Source organism: Eurypyga helias, unplaced genomic scaffold (assembly GCF_000690775.1).
Source record: "Eurypyga helias isolate BGI_N326 unplaced genomic scaffold, ASM69077v1 scaffold11347, whole genome shotgun sequence".
In the NCBI taxonomy this organism is placed as follows: domain Eukaryota; kingdom Metazoa; phylum Chordata; class Aves; order Eurypygiformes; family Eurypygidae; genus Eurypyga; species Eurypyga helias.
Window position 1 is genome coordinate 31371 of NW_010259847.1, and position 17156 is coordinate 48526.

The following is a 17156-nucleotide window of genomic DNA, read 5'->3' on the forward strand; positions in this document are numbered from 1 at the left end:
GAGGAATGAAATAAGATGCTGTCATGGAGCTTTGTTTTCATACTTGTGAAAGACAAAAACATGAATGATTTCCCTGTTTTCTGATTTTGTTAAGTGCTAGTTGATTTGCATATTTGGCATCAGAGCCTGTTCTCAATCTCAGTACAGTAAAACTAGTGGGAGTCCAATATTACTTCGATTTATAGTGGTGCAAATGAAAGCAGAATCTGGTCTTTTATATTCATGCCAAAAGCTAAATTTAGAAGAAGAAAAATGCAAGCTATTCATGCAGGAACTGTAAAACAGAACACTTAAGATATTTCCTATCACTGTGAATTTACAGCTCAATCATACAGTATCTTGAATCTCAGCTACTTCATTATTGGCACTTTTATCTGAGTCTTATACCTCATCGGTCTAATTTTGTGCTGACACTTGGCTTAGTGCCAGCTGTGTCAGTGAAGCCATCTTGGTTTACACCAAGCAGTTAATCTTGCCCTGCTATGATGATTATTTTTTAAAATTTCTGTCTTTTCACTGTCTTTAGGAATCATTCGTCTGAGGGATGGATTTCATGATCGCTACCCGGTGGAAGATTACCTTGACCTGTTTGACTTAGCAGCCCATCAGATTCAGGGTGTGCTGCAGAGCGAAGCAGCAAAAGAGCGTGGCAAGATGAACATCATAATCGGTAGGGCAAATACAGCCTCTGAAATACCTCTCTGTAGCAATGTGTCTAAGATAACACACTCACTGTGGTATCATGACATACAATGGGTGTTGTAGAAACCCTGTAGATGACCAGAGGCAGCTTCCATCATAGCAACAACTCCAAGCAGCTCTTCTCAGGCTCAACATAAGATACACGTGGGAAGAAGGACCACCATTGTTTGTGTCACTACCTCTATATAGCCTCTGGTGGATGGAAATAAAAACGATTAAACCCCTGAGCTGCTTCGTTAACAGCAAAGACAATGCAGGTTTCAAGAGCAGGAATACAGAGAGTCACGTTGAAGCTATCTTGCTTGGTATTTCTGTTCAGGCATGGAACCTGGAGACACGGTACAGGAGACTATTTGAAGATGATCTTATAGTTTCTGTTGATATTAAATTGCTTGATTAGCATTAAAAATGTTTTAGAAATGCTGTTGTATTGTAACTTATGGAAGTCGATGGTTAGGACTGGGCTGTAAGGAGTGATCTCTGGATTACTTTCCATGATACACAGTGGTCGCTCGTCCACTGTGGTCCATGGCACCATTGGTTTACAATGCCTTTCAGGAACATCAGCAGAAGTTTCTAAATTCTGCTTTTGCAGTCTGCTAAAACCAGAAAACCGAGGGGAACAGAGTGTCACCAGTCTTACTCTGTCAGCTCTACATTTCCCAGGGAAACCAGACACGTGCCATGAGAATACTAGTTGTGCAAGAGAGAGTTCCCAGTCGAAAAGAGACTTTTCAAGTAGGACTGAAGTCTTTATTGTACAGAAAATAGAGACAAGATTTTGCTGCCTGCCCTCAGAATTTTTTTTTGTTTGGGGTTTTTTTTTTTTGTCTTGTCTCATTCTAACCAGAAAAATTTAACTTATTGTTGGCGATGCCTTCTGTTATTTAAGCCAGAGACTTGGCTGTAGTCACATTTGTTCAATACTTCCTCAGCCTTCATGTAAGTCTGTCATTCACTTCATTAAATATTCAACATGGAGCAAAATTTGCAAGATGGGGTCTTAAGAAATGTTGCCATCAAGGACATCTGCAGATTTACCTCCTACTTACAATAATATCTTCTGTCCTTTCATGGGTGAAGTGCTTATACTAATTAAATCCACTAATCTAATTGGCAATGTACATCTTTGATTACTTACCTCCTGTAACTTTTTTTTCTAGAGTACACTCTGTTTCTTTTTCCTGTAGTCTCATTTCTTGTTTCATTAAGGTTCTGTTTGCTTTTCTTATTAAGTTTACAGGAAAAGTCCTGAATTATTATACTCATTAAGTCAGTCTTTTATGACCTTGGTAAAAAACAAAGTGAATCTGTATGAAAATCAAGTTTGCTTAGAATCCTCCTTTTTCTTATTTTGGATAACTGGAAAGAAAAATCAAATTAAAACTATAAACATTTAGTAGTTCATCATGTTACATTATTTTGAAAAGTTAAGCTTCTTTGGATATTATACTTAGTGGGAAATAATTGCATTTTCCTGAAAAAAAGCCCAACATCTGCTTAGAGATGAACCAAAGAGGACAGAGCTGATCTGGCCTGAGGCATTCTGAGCAGGACTTGTTTGTTTGTGGTCATTAATATGATAAATTCAGAGGAATGTCTTGTGAAAACACAGTATGATGTTAATCCATTAATAACTGAATAAAGAGGTTATGCATCCATTCTTTAGGCAATTCACGAATTCATAGGTTTTTATGTCCGTAAGAAAAAATAATACATTTTTGGTGGCACTGCAGTAATTTGACATAATTAAGAGCAGTGATTATTTTATCTCATGTTTAGTATGGCTTGTTCTCTGCAGATATTACATCTGTATTATAAAACAGAAAGGAGCACTGTCACATTATCAGGACTAATTTTTGCTGCTTCAGGAAATGAAAATTAAAATAGTCAGCAGAGACCAAAATGATTTTTTTTTTCTTTTGTAATTTTATTTCCCTCCCCCTTCCTTCTTGACAGTCATCTTCTCTTGGTGGGAAGATTTGCCCAGGCTAACCTGGAGTGACTGCATTAGAGCAGCACCCTGAGTTCCTCTTAGTGCTTTAGCATGATTTGGTCGTGTGCCTGTGATCTTCCCTTGCCTGTGTGTTGCCTGCAGACTTTTGGAGGTGCCAGCTGATTCAGCTGAAACAATTCTGTGGAGTGGTCTGGTCGGTGATGTAAAGAGAATCTGCTCATTTATGTGTAAATGCATTGATTTTTACTTCCGATAGCACTGTGTAAGCAGATGTTCTTAGGTCTGGTCACTTTATATGAGCTAATTGGAAGAAATCCAATAGATCATCAAATACAATCAGAGGTATCCAGAGCAGAGAGGTATGAAGGAATATCAGAAAATCTATTCTAGAGAGGAATAGATGGCTTGATGAGGTTATCGACTTTAATCTTCGGCATGATTTAGGCAAACGTCTGTGAGGAGGCAGTTTAAGTCTAGCCATTTCTGTCACGGAGGTGTAGCTGTGACTTTCCAAGGTCGCCCTCATCTCTGGGGTGCACTGTTCTGCAAATCTGTGTATACAAGTGCTCGTACCTGTTTGCATTATGCCATCTTCCGATAGCGCAGAACCAGCCGCATGACGTTTTTGTGGTACGGCTATCTCAGCTCTTGCCCTGTATTTAGTCTTTTGTGTTTTTGCTTCACCCAGCGTGGGAGCGGGGCTAATTGAGTTTTAATTGACAAGTCAAAGCCCACTGATGATTAGGCAGTGCTTTGGCTAATTAATTTAGAATGGAAAAGCAGAGCTGTTGTGGACACCCAGCTTTAGCCAATGGACCTGATCTCCTTCTGCAAAGAGGCAAAATGAACACGACAGAAGATTAATATGTTTTCTAACAACTCCCAGACTTTATTAATGAATCACATTATGTTAAGCTGAAGTTTGGAGCCAGTACCTTTTTCATGTTGTGTTTTGGCCATCTTTTAAAATAATTATTGGACTTTCCCAGGAGAGGGGGGGGAAAAAAAGTGCAAGTCTAGAAGCCTACAACATTATTATTTTTTCATCTTGTTCCTTTTGAATTGAAAAACCTCATTAGTGAGAATTAGCTCTCATTAGACTTTCAAACAGTGGAAGTTTACAAAAAGCTTCTGTATATGTTTTATTAAATGGTAGTGTGCCACATAAATGCCAGTATTACTTTAAAAGATGGGGAAGATTACACAATTCAAAACATCGTATCAGATCATTTATTTAGCAGCTGAAACATCCTATACTTTGTTCCGGCAGAGATGTTACTGACTGTGTTTCTCCCTGTAGTATTATTTTTCAGAGTAAACTTCTTCAGAAACTAAGGATACAGAATCTGGTGTTTACCAGCTGTTATTTATTCTGTAGATATTTTTGTCTACTATATAGTAAACACTTATATTTGACTTAATCCATATGAATAATTGTAGTTACATTAAAAAAGCTCTCAAAAAGGGATATTTCAAACACAATTCAGCTCATTGATGCTTTTTTTTTTTGTAATATTTCCCACATGCTCACCATCTCTCCTCTTTGATCTAAACACGATTGATCCACTGGAGTGGTGGCTTCTGCTTCTTTCTTTAGTTTGTGTCAAATTGTTCAATATGTTAGCAAGTTAATTGTCTGAGACCTGGAGCGTTAAAACCAGCCCTTGGGGTGCTACAGTGCACGGCAGGTCTTTGGCAGCAACGAGCTCCTGCCTCCTTGCTGGAGGATGAGCCAAAACCCTGAGCAGTCCGTTCCGGCCCAGATCAAATATATTCACATGTGTTAACCACTAACAGGAAGCAGTTTGGTTAGTGGACAGTAATATTTCAGGTGGAGTTACATAAAACCTGCGTACCCATCACTACACTCACAAAGATACAAGGCAGTGGGATTGCTCTGGCTCTGGGGAGCATTAGCCAGATCAATTTGCAAGAACCCAGGTCTGTTGAAATCAATAAAGACAATTTTAAACAGTCTACACCAGTTCAAAATTCATCTGATTTCCACTGCAACACAAAGAATGAAATGAGTTACTAGCAGAGATGCTTTTAATTTCAGGGGAGGCCAGTGCCTCGACGATGTGGGACAACAACGCTTGGATTTTCTTTTATGACAACAGTACTGAAGGAGAACCTCCCTTCCTAATCCAGGATTTTATCCATGCCTTCCAACCGAATGCCAAACTTATCATCATGCTGAGAGACCCTGTTGAAAGGTGAGCAAGGATCACGTTGCTAAAATATGCAAGAAAAACTTCTTACTAGAATGATTTTATTCAGTCTTGCTCTCTTGGATGCAAATAAATGTTCCTGTGGTATTTGACAGAGTTACTTCGTTTATGATGAGAGCTGCCAAGGGGGGTTGTTCTGTGTGTTTTGGCATATATAACTGCTATAATGTTTTAAAGAGGGGCATGGGAAGGTAAATGCCACAGTGAGTGGACACTCTGAAAGCAATAATTTATATGTTGCCAAAGGCAATGTAACTCCCGTTACCTGAGCTAGTGTGGCCTGTCTCTCAGCAGGGCTCACCAGACTGAGCGTGGCACTGCATTTACATGTCTTGGCATAAGTGGTCCTGAGAAGCGCTTAAATTCATGTTAAATAATAAGGCTTATGTCTTCAAGGGATGTACTCTTCAAAATGATTAAAGATTGCAGGTAGCTCCCGAGTCAGCAAATGAAACAGGCTTTTTGAATCTTAAAAATGTTTGGTGCAATACTTATATAAAGCTTCCCTTGACAGTTTTAGCTTGCACAGCTAATCGCTGCTTGGGAGGTCATCCTTGGCCTTCCTGACAGCCTCTGCAGCGCAAGGGCTCTACGCTGCAGAGGTGTGGGCTGTTCTTGAGTGGTTTTTTATTGTGTCAGCCACACATGTCCTGCTTTTCATTTGCCTTTCACGTTTTCTCTTCAGTCTTCCTCCAGATTTCTAGGGCATTTCTTTCCACTGTGTCCTCAGAAAGAGGATGATGAGGGTAATGGGGAGGGTGGAATGGATGGAGGCAGAGTGCAAAAGGATCAGACCAAAGGGGTGTGAATTCCTTCTCTGTAGGAATATCCAGGATACTTAGAGCTACATCAGTGCTCAAGGGCAAAGCCCCAGGAACGCTCAGGAAAGAGAAGGGGATGCAGAGGATGGGGACCAGGCTCTGGTGGGAGCTCAGGCACTGGGAGAAGGTGTGCCCAGCAGCTGCCCAGAGCGATTTGGCAGTGGGCAGAGTTGGGTGCTCCTTGACGAACTTCCCCGATGGTAGGACTTGGCAGGGCATGGCTACTGTCGAAAGGCAGAGCTGTGCCAGTGCTTCCCATCTCCTGTGTCAAAGACGACAGTTCTTGACTTTGGACATCATCTCCTGACCTCAGGATTTCAAAGATGGTAATTTTATGCAAGAGAACTGGCAGAAGTGAGTTCCTCCTGTAAATTACTGACAAATTCCCTGATTGCTTTAACCACCCTCTATAATATGTGTGTAGCTCTTTGCCACCTTTAATAAGGGTGAGATAAAAAGTCAGCTGTTTCTCCCTTACTGTATTTATGATGAATCAGTTTCTTTTTATTTACGATTCCCTACGCCCTTGTTGCAGATAAGTCATCTGAACTTGCAGGAGCAAAAGCAGCCATGGCAGAAGGGGCAGCCCAGGCAGCTCCATCAGCAATGCAGGGCAGTGGGGCAGATGCCAGGAGGATGTGGGGGCTGCACAGGGTCTGGAACAGGGTCTGGTTTAATGTCCACAGAGTCTGGTCTGTCCCCCACTGGGGGATATGTGGGGGACATCGAGGTTTGTGATGGTGGGTGTTGATGGTGGGTGTCAATGGTGTCATTATTTTGTTGTAATGGATGGTGATTGAGGGTAATGACTTCAAGTAGCCTAAACAGCTGAAATCCTAATCAGCAAAGGTTTTATTTCCAAGCAGATGTCCCCAGAATTAAAAACAGATGGGAAGAAACAGAAAAATCTCGCTGCCCTGCAGAGAGAGAACTTGTCTTCAAGATTGTAGCTTTCCATAAGATGTCAGCAAGTCTTTAAAATGATGCATTTATTTTAATGGATGATTAGAAATAATAAGCAGTCATATTAAACCTTTTAAATAAAATTGCAGCTGTGCCCATGCTGTACGCGATGCCTGCTGACAGATTTCCCCCAGCAAGAAGCTTTTCACCTGCTCTGCCGGGAGCAGTCGGTCCCACCATCCCTAGGACAAGCTGGGCAAGCCCGAGTCTGGTTGATGTAAACTTCTGCAAGGAGGAGATACTGTTCAGTGCCTGATTTAATTGAAGTCGTCTGGCTTTGCCCATTAGCTTCATTGGCCCCAGCTCATCCTCATACCCCTGCACTGGTGGGGTGGCTCTTTGGTGGGTGCAGCAGGAAGGACCCAAGGTCTGCCTTTGCAGAGGGAGAGGACACACGTGGTGCTGTGGTGGTGGTCCTCGAGCACTGCTGGGCAACACTTTGAAATGGGCTGCCTGACCAATCCAGTCCAAGCCTGGTACCCTCCCTCTGCTCAGAGATGGAGCGTTTTCATTTAAACAAAACGGTCTGAAGTGCGTTTGCCAGACTGGGAAGAGCTGGACAAAATTCAGCATCTTTGTCTTTCTTGGTGACTCCTATAGACAGTGCTCAGTGCCTCTGCCTCAGCTTCTACACTTTGCTATGATTTTTCATTTTAAAAGTGTGTAGAAATTGAATTAAAAGCATCCTGCAAGAAACGTATCCCTTTTCTTCCTTTGTAAATGAACAGAGAGTCTTCATTTGTTTCCTATGGGAAGAAAAAATCCTGTTCTTGCAAAACACTGACATAAATATTGAGTGCAGAGGGGCTATTCCTGTGCTTAAGTGCTTTGCTGGATTAGGGCCTAAACTTTCTAAATTAAATGATGAATTTTTAAGTACCTGGGGATATCTAGGGAAGTTAAAAAATAAATAAGTGCAATACTAAAGGTTACTGCAGCAGTAAAATGAGACCTCAATAAATTGAAATTTTTGTAGGTCATTTCTTAGACACCTGTGTTTTTTTGAAAGAGGCTGAAAGTTATCTAGGATTTCTGGAATTTTGTTGAGAAGTGGGTGTTATGGAGGTGTAGTATTTGTGCTGCAGACACACTCAGGGAAGGGAGTCCTTCTCAAATGTTACAAAATTGTCTCCAAAATCCTGCGGTATCACTGGGGTTCTGGTCATAGTTTCTAAGCCTAAATATAAAGCAAGATAAAATATCATGTTTAACAGATCTCATATCTATGCCACCTCAGACCATTTCCTTTGTCTCTTCAAACCATGTTTATCTTGAAAAAGTTTAATGAAAGTTTCGGGGATTAATGCTAAAGTAGGTATTTTACTCCCTGTAGGTTTTGGGTTGTTTCCCCATCACCACCTTAGATAATTTTTTTTTGAGTGATATTAAGCAATTGTACAACTTGTGCTAAAAATATGCAATGAGGGGATACTCCTCTGCTCTAACAGAGAAATTCCAGTTGCAGGAGGCTCTTGCTCACAGCAATAGCTGATGCAGGGGCTCAGCTTGCCTTCAAGCTGCCCACGTTCATGGGGCCACATCCTGCTGTCCTCAAAGTAGAGGTGGGACTGCTTGGGGAATGCAGCAGCACAGGCTGTAGCACAGATGTGAACCATTCACCTAGCTGTAGTATTTTGGCTTAAAAATCCTCAAGAGATGGAATGCTGTAAATCGGAATTTTGATGGAAAGTCAGTATAGGATCAGAGGTGGAGCTTTCTGCAAAAAAAAAATAGAAAATCTGGACTCTTTCCTACTTTTGATGACAGCCAGCTTGGTGATCATATAAAAATCACTCTTGGAAGACCCATCCCATTCCTCTCTTGGTTTTGAATTCAACTTTAAGCTTTTGAGATGAGGACTGTTTCTATCCATGGCAGTGTAGAGCACCAAATAAAGAGGGGCCCCAGTGCCAGCAGAGTCCAGTTCATAGATAACAAAAATTTAAAGCATATACATTTTAAAGATTTGCCTTCAGGAGACAATACTGGCTCACACAGTCACTGGGGTCAGGTTCTTAAGGGATGCTGACCTTGAAAGCAGAGGTGGTGTTTAGCAACTCCCTGGAGTGGATGTTACTCTGAGCCAAACCCCATCAAAATGAATAGAAAATGAGTCACTGGCTGAACAGGCTGTTGGTCAGGCAATGTTACACACGTGTACCCTTTCCCTCAATTCAGGTAACTGATTGCCATTGTCATGTAAATAAATCTTCTTTCACTTCCTCTGTCGTTTACTTACACGTATCTCATCCACAGATTGTACTCTGATTATCTGTACTTTGCAAGTGCTAATAAATCTGCAGAAGATTTTCATGAAAAAGTGGCGGAATCACTGCAGCTGTTTGAAAATTGCATGCTGGATTACTCACTGAGAGCCTGTGTCTACAACAACACCCTGAACAATGCCATGCCCGTATGTATTTCCAAGAACACTTGATTCCTTGCTTGTTTAATGGTACATTGGGTCAAGGTTATTAAAATAACAAAATACTGTTCAACTAAGCATCAAGAAATAAAAATTTCTCCCTTTTCATTTGTAAATGACATAAATATATATGTAGGCATGTAAAAGCTGATGTACTGGCTCAGCTGTCTCCTCAGTCTGTTCTCTGATGAATGCTAACAGTAATAACACGGTCTCTCTATTGTGCAAGTGCATGGAGAGCGTGTTTAGTGAAGATTACAGCTTAATGTGTAAGCTTTTTGCAGATCTCTCCAAAAAGTAGCTCTGGCAAGGATCTTTGTGGTATGGAATTGCCTCAAAATCAGAATAAATTATGTATTCTTTCTCAAGGAAAGGCTACCAATAACTAGATAAAACCTTTCTGTTTTTGAAATTGTGCACATCAGAAAATGATAAAAGGAAATACAGAAACTACTGGCAGAGGAATGGATAAGTATTATGGGCTCAGTATCCCAAAATTCACATTTTTAGGGTAGAACTGACTTCCACTTTTGCATGAGAGAAGAGAATAATATGGAAGAGATTGACTTGAAGTATCACATCTGGCCAGTTTGCCATTCAATCCTGTTTTATTTGCTCAGGCTGTAAAGGACTCAGAGGGAATACTTATCTCCGTTGTCTCCAGGGTGAAGTTATTGCCTTCACCTCTTGATAAAATAACCATAAAAGAGTGTATAACTCAGGTTTGAGCCCCACAGCGGTAGGGCAAACAGGGCATTCCTCTTACTTACCTTGGCAGGTAGACTGGAGATGCTCCTCTTTGATGATAGCCTCCAGGACATCCGGACACGAGCTGCAGCTGGGCAGTGTCACAGTATTTTCCAGCCATCTGCTTGCAGAAATGCATTTCTTCCAGTGTGGGGAGTGAAAGGCAGGGAGACAACCTGAAGGAAAGATTTTCTTCCTGTCTTCATCCTCAGGGTGCAGAACCAATCTTCATTTTTTCTCATAGGCAGCCCTCTGAAGATACTTTTGGAACCAAACAGAGGATGCCTCATGCCAGGGAGCCACAAGCAGGTGTTCATTGTAAAACACAAATGCAAACTCGGCTCCTCAATGGGCTTTTTTAGCTTCTCCTTCAGCCAAGTTGCTGAAGTCTGTTATGTGCATGGTTTGATAGATGTTGAAAAAGTAGGATCGTTTTCCCTGGTGAGCTCATTAGATTGCTAATTGTGCGGCTACACTAGAAGAATTTTGTTTTTCTATTTGTTAATATATTCCTGAAACGAGAGGTGTCACAGACATCGTCAGTGCTGGTAGATGCCAGCCTGTAGAGGAAGGGGCTTTTGTCAACTTATTCTCACTTGGAATCAGTGAAGAACATATTGCCTGGGGAAAGGCATGCTGAGCCAGGGAGATCACACTGAGGTGCAGATATGGATATTATGGAGGGAAGAAAGGCTTGGGAAACCCTACTGATGCCTTTGTATAGGGGGAAACACTGGAGCTTTATGGAAGGAGACGATTTGGTTTCGGCAATGAAAGAAAAGCCAGTACAGGAGAGGGACCTGGGGGTGTTGGTTGACGGCCGATTGAACATGAGCCAGCAGTGTGCCCAGGTGGCCAAGAAGGCCACCGGCATCTTGGCTTGTATCAAAACCAGCGTGGCCAGCAGGTCCAGGGATGTGATTCTCCCCCTGTACTCGGCACTGGTGAGGCCGCACCTCGAGTGCTGTGTTCAGTTTTGGGCCCCTCACTACCAGAAAGACATTGAGGTCCTGGAGCGTGTCCAGAGAAGGGCCACAAAACGGGTGAAGGGTCTGGAGAATATGTCTTATGAGGAGCGACGGAGGGAACTGGGCTTGTTTAGCCTTGAGAAGAGGAGGCTGAGAGGAGACCTGATCACTGCCTACAACTCCCTGAAAGGAGGGTGTGGAGAAGTGGGTGTTGGTCTCTTCTCCCTAATGACAGATGATCGGACGAGGGGGAATGGACTCAAGCTGCGCCAGGGGAGGGTTAGATTGGATGTAAGGAAGAAGTTCTTCACCGAAAGGGTTATCACGCACTGGAACAGGCTGCCCAGGGAGGTGGTGGAGTCACCATCCCTGGATGTGTTTAAGAGACGGGTGGATGAGGTGCTGAAAGATATGGTTTAGTGGTGGACAGATACGGTTGGACTGGATGATCTCTAAGGTCTTTTCCAACCTAGTGATTCTATGATTCTATGATTCTACAACACACTGTATAGGGAAGAGAATCAAGGTTCTTGCTGATCCCGAGAAAACTGAAAATTATGAGGATGTATTAGTTAAAAATCCTATTTCTGGTGAAAAGTTTTTAAAAAGATTCTAAGCCCACGTGGGAAAGCACTGCAATCCCAACCTATACCATGCATCCAGTGCTTGCTTTTCACTCACCTTCATCTCCTGGGGGAAAGAAAAGCAAAATCCATCACGGAGCCACACGTTTGTCCCAGCATCCAGTGAAATGGGGTACGGACTGAGGGCTTGCAGTGCTGCCCTGCCAGGATTATTACGTGTTAGGCTGATGTTTTAAACAAGTAAGATGTTTCAAGTTCTTGTGTAGCACTGTATATAACAAAGTCTGCCAAATATGGAAGCTTATTGCTATAGGCAACCCAAGACATACATCAGAATAATATATATTATGATAATAATGATTTAGCAATAATTCAAAATATGGCTTATTTTACTGGAATTTGGGTGTCAGTGTAGGTCACACAAGCCAGTGTAAGAAGAGACAGAGACTATTGTTATCTGACTTCATCGGTTCTGCGGTAATGCGACTTGAAGATGTTAAGTCTCTTTTATGAAAGATGCTTATGACTTGGGATTCATGTTTCTCTCTTCTGAGCCTGAAGGGATTTAGAAAAATATTTATAAGCACAGTTGGAGGTTAGACTTTTAAGAACACCAGACTACCCCTTTTATGTTTCAACTTGTTATGTAAAAATGAGAGGAGAAGAAAAACAGAGATTAGGTCAGGACAGACTGAAAAACTGCTGAACAATTTTCGCTGCTTACAGGTAAGGTTGCAGGTTGGACTCTACGTTGTGTATCTTTTGGACTGGCTGACAGTTTTTGACAAAGATCAGATACTCGTTCTTCGCTTGGAGGATCATGCATCAAATGTGAAATACACCATGCACATGGTGTTCCAGTTTCTGGATCTGGGTAAGTGTCCTGTGGCTATTTTGAGATAATTGCAAAAAAATCATTATTATCTTTCTTCTAGGCTAATTTTGCTTTATTTAGAGACAAATAAGAAGCATGGGAATCTGCCTTGAAGGATGCATTAATCTTGTTGCTTGGAGTCAAACAAATTAAAATTCTCAAATTCCCAAAGAAAGGCTGGTGTTAAAAGATCTTAGTAAGACTGAATCAAGAAAAAAATTGAATCCATTCAGAATGTAGGGGTATATCTTACCATACGGAAGCCAGTCCTGCTTCTGAAGGCAGCCAGGGCTTGTTTGTCATGGGTTTACATAGGTGCAAGAGCTATCCCACGCAACTGAAACATCTTGAAGTGCTACCGTGGTGTAGATCCAGGATCTTAATCTGAGTATGATGAAAGGTTGCATTTCTAGCCAGGGAGAAGGGGGAAATTGTGTTTTTGCTGTGTTGATTGAGACATCTGTTGCTAATCCTTGGAGAAACGCTGGCAGACAAAATGTTGCCCAATGTTGATTTGACAGTAGCAAGAGGATGAAAATGTGGCTGCAAAATAGTCTGGCTGGTCTAAACACTGGTCTAGATGATGAGAAAGTTTGAATGCAGCAGATTGAACAGATGAAGAGCTTGGCATCTTCTTTCTGAATATGGTTTACGCTGGAAAAGTCTGTGGGTTTTTATCTTGCTGAAGTACGTTTCCAAGGGCTTACATTTATTCCGGGCGTAGGGGCATCACTATACCTGTGTACCACTTTGATCCCACTGACAGCCTCCAAAATAAACAAAAAAAGGGCTTACATGAGTGAAGCTTGTAGAGTTTCTACCAGGTATTAGACAAGTCACATCATAAAATGAAGTAACAGTGTAAAATCATTGCAACTCCCAAGTAGTCTGGAAGTTGTATTCGATGTCATAGTTGTTTTCAGAAAACATTTTTTTTTCCTCCAGAAATGATTTATGCTGCTTGTTGTAGAGGTGATTAACTAATGTGAAAGGAAAAAATGTATTATTTCCATATTTACTAACCATGATTTCTTTTACTAATCTAAGCCTGTATTCAATATTCTGAAACATTGCTGCTGCTAACAAAAATTCCATTTGTCTTCCTTTGGCAAACCTTCTGACTTAGTAATTTTTTGGTTTTAGCATGGGCAGTTTTGGTTAAATATTTTAAGATAATATTCTATTTCTCCACAGGACCTCTAAGTGAGAAACAAGAAGCTCTGATTACAAAGAGTCCTGCATCAAACACTAGAAGACCTGAAGACAGAAGCCTAGGACCTATGCTACCAACAACGAAGGCAATTTTAAGAGACTTCTATAGGCCTTTTAATACAAAACTGGCACAAGTTCTTTTTGATGATGCTTTTTTATGGAAGAGGACATAATATGTAAATTTAGTGCCACAAATACAGTGCTTAAAGGAGTTTTTATTTTTTTAAATTCTATTTTTGTGCGTGGATATTTACATTTTTCCCATTCCAAAGAGAAGCCAATTGATGAGCTGAGTCTCTCGCCTTCAAGTCAGCACACTTCACAACAGTTACACCGTATTTTCCTTGTGAGAATGTAAAGCATCTTGCTTATCAGTTTATTGCAACTTCTTTTACCCCGGCAAAAGAGTAGGGTGGAAAAGCATTATTACAAAGATAATGACACTCTCCACGGGGATGTTGAAGTTTAACCTTCTCTAAGATGCTGCAACACAGAATTAGCATCGGTTTCCTACAGTTACACTTATAATCTCATTTTCAGTATATGTTATTCATTCATTTCTTCAAACTATCAATGTCATATAGTCATTAAAATTTTTAATTGAAATCAACCTAAAATTTTCTTTCTTTTTGTCAGCATATTCACAAATGGTCTTCACTCGCACTAAGGTTTTTATGTTTCCTTAATTCGGAAACAAAGGGATTATTGCATTTACATAAATTTCCAAGTCTAATTTATATCGGCAAGAGAAGTGGATTTTCCTTAGCCACAGTTCTTGTAAAAGAAAATTTTATATTCCAGGTAAGAATGGATGATTGAAATCTAAACAACAGGCCACATGCAGTGATTAGCACAACAAATCCATTGTCTTCCATATTTTCTTCATGTAAGTACAAATACGTATCATTTATTCATATCACTCACACATTTCCTAAGGAAACCACTAATGGGCTTGATGTAAACTCCATTGCTGGCCATGGAGAGATTTTTATGGATTTTTTTGTTTGATCCTACCAATTACTCATCTCCACTGCAAAGAAATATGCATTTTAAAATTATTATGAAATCTTGTTATTAAATGCATAAATGGACAGGATGCACAGTAGCTTGCACAGAAAGGGTATGTTAACTAATGAATTAGTTGCACATTAGGTGTTTCCTTCTTTAGGAAAGATGTCTACGTCTAGTTCATAAAGTTGAGATAATAGACTTGAGAAATTTTCTATGGAGAAACTGGATTATCTGAAAGCTTTATTTGACTAAAATGGCCAAATTTTTTTATAAATTTGCAATAATTCAAGATTTGATTTCAAACTGACCTGGTTAGGGTCACTGTCAGCTACAGTCTGCAGGTGGAACTGGCCAGCAAAGGCTACCTAAACTAGGGACTTTTTAAAGAGATGAATGAAAATGTTTCTTGTTGATAATTTCCTTTCAAGGACTAAACTGATTCTTTCTTCCCTGAATGCATGTTGAGTGGGCAAACGAAGATAGTATTCAGCTAGCAGGCATCAAAAGCCCCAAGAATTGTCTCTAGTTGGCTTCATGTCTCCTTTTGACTTTTGTGCTGGACCCCACAGTACAGCTTGCCAACGGGTTCACAAATACTAAGTGTAACTCTTTGCCATTGTCCTCCATGGGGACATGTTACTCACCTCCTGTATTTTTAATTTGAGTGTTAATGCTGAAAAGTTCATGAATCCTGAGCACTTCACACGTGAATATGATTGATGACGTGAATTTTTTGGTAACAGAACATTTCTATGTCCTTTGCCAACTGGTAATGCACTATTTAAAAAGGATTCAGTCTCCTGTTTGGAAAGCCTAAAATAAGGAATTTAGGGAAGTAGTTCTAGCCAACCAGAATGGATTAGTTCTAGTTCAGAAATGCTTACAGACTAAAAATGGTTAGAGAGCTGAGAATGGACCATTCTAGCAGTGCAAAATAAAAGTATTATGGCAGCATAAATCAGAAAATCAGGATGAATTCACCATTGTTAGTAAATGTAAAATTTGAAGTCAACAATTTATTTACACTAAAGATTTCTGCCAGCTGTGCTCTGAATTAGAGCCAACGCCGTGTTGTCAGGGTAACTCTATACAGAATATTTGCTAACCTGATCTGCCATGGTCAAATAATTCCATGAAGTTGTCAGACACCACTATGATCTAATGATATTATTTTACCAGCCCTAAAAGCTAACTAGCAGATACATCTGTGTTATCTTTCAGCATGAATTCCATGAACAAATCACACATGCTGGTTGGTGCCACACTGATGTATGGTCTGAACTTTAATTTCTGGCAGCAGACCCATGCAGTCTACCAGTGGTCAGCAAGATTCTCTCTGCCCTTTGCAGAGAGATGTAATGTAATGTATGTAATCTAAATCAAAACAGGTTTCATGGTCAAAATTTCTGCTTCAGGCTGAATCATACCCGATGTCCTGCTGATTGAGGTCTTACCTAGTTGTGACTCAGTCCAAGGAGAAAGTTGAAGGTTGCCTGTCTGATGGTGGATAGTGGTGACCACAGGTGCCCATGTATGGGTAAGGCCAATTCTGGTGCACTGAGTATCATCATGTTTTTTGTCTAGCACACTAACACATGGGGAAGGGGCTACAGCTATAGTTGATCTGTTGGGAACCCGTGGTCCTTCCAAAAATTAAGTCTCCAATGAGGATATTCTTATGTCTTCATCTCCTTCATGATCTCCAAAGGAAGACCTCTTGATTTAACACATTGCAACCTTATGCTGTGGGGTTGTGGCACGACTAAATATCAAAAAAGAGCAAATTAATTGTCAAGAGGGCATCTTGGAGGTAAGGATATTGCTCTCTCTTGTCCAAACTGTAAAAATAGTATTGATCTGGTGACTCAGAATAAAATAAATAGCATTTGATTTTTGTGAGTGATGTGACAGTACTAGGTGTCGGACCCCTCTTCTTCATCCACAGTGTGGACAGTGTACCACTGCCATTCAGTGGCTTCACTCCAGCCTCACAGCAAATCTTTATGTAGGATAAGGCTCATCCCAAGCTCTTTCAGTTCTCTTTACCTTTCTGTTGACAATTTTAGCTGTGAGCAGATTCAGTATTCTTGTTATTCACTGTAGTGCTAAGCCGCCCTACATCCCCAGAACAGTAATTTGCTAAGAAATGGGACTTACTATCAAGAAAACATATTTTCATGTTTCCCAAAGCAGAGCAGTGGCTCTTTGCAAAGAGCTCAGAAAATGTGACTGATACTGTGTTTCCTCTTATCTCTGCCGAGCAAAAGTAATCAGGCAAAGACAGTGAGGAAAGGGTCATTTCCAAATGTTCTCGCTGCTTCTGCAGAAGAATGTGGAATGCGTTTTCTGTAAGACCTTGTGTGTTTGGGCCAAGTATGTTGGCTGGCTGGAAGAAGCACAGTAAAAACAAAAGGATCTCCTAAGAAAAACAGGCACTGGTTTACACAGAAAATGATACGTTATCTGTTGAGCCCTGTGCACAGACTTCTGCGCTTCAGCCTAATAAACTGAAGATAAACAGCAAAGTTGTCATGGTTCTGGATATATCTTTCTGCCAAGCTATTAATCCATCTTCCAACTAAGCCAAACGCTCTCTTTTTCAAGACAAACCACAACGGTGTCACAGAAAGTGACTCCTGCTAGATGCCCGCAACACAGACA

At 40.7% G+C, this 17156-nt stretch overlaps 1 protein-coding gene across 1 annotated transcript in view; it reads left to right on the forward strand.

Annotated features, from left to right (window-relative positions):
- CHST15 (carbohydrate (N-acetylgalactosamine 4-sulfate 6-O) sulfotransferase 15) overlaps window positions 1-14089 on the forward strand; it is a 19185-nt gene extending 5096 nt beyond the window's left edge. The window contains exons 3-7 of the mRNA XM_010154791.1: window positions 527-670; window positions 4719-4875; window positions 8931-9087; window positions 12125-12272; window positions 13467-14089. Coding sequence (XP_010153093.1) covers window positions 527-670; window positions 4719-4875; window positions 8931-9087; window positions 12125-12272; window positions 13467-13657 — 797 coding nt within the window. The 3' untranslated portion in view covers window positions 13658-14089. The remainder of the gene's footprint in view (window positions 1-526; window positions 671-4718; window positions 4876-8930; window positions 9088-12124; window positions 12273-13466) is intronic.
- The last annotated feature ends 3067 nt before the right edge of the window (window positions 14090-17156 follow it).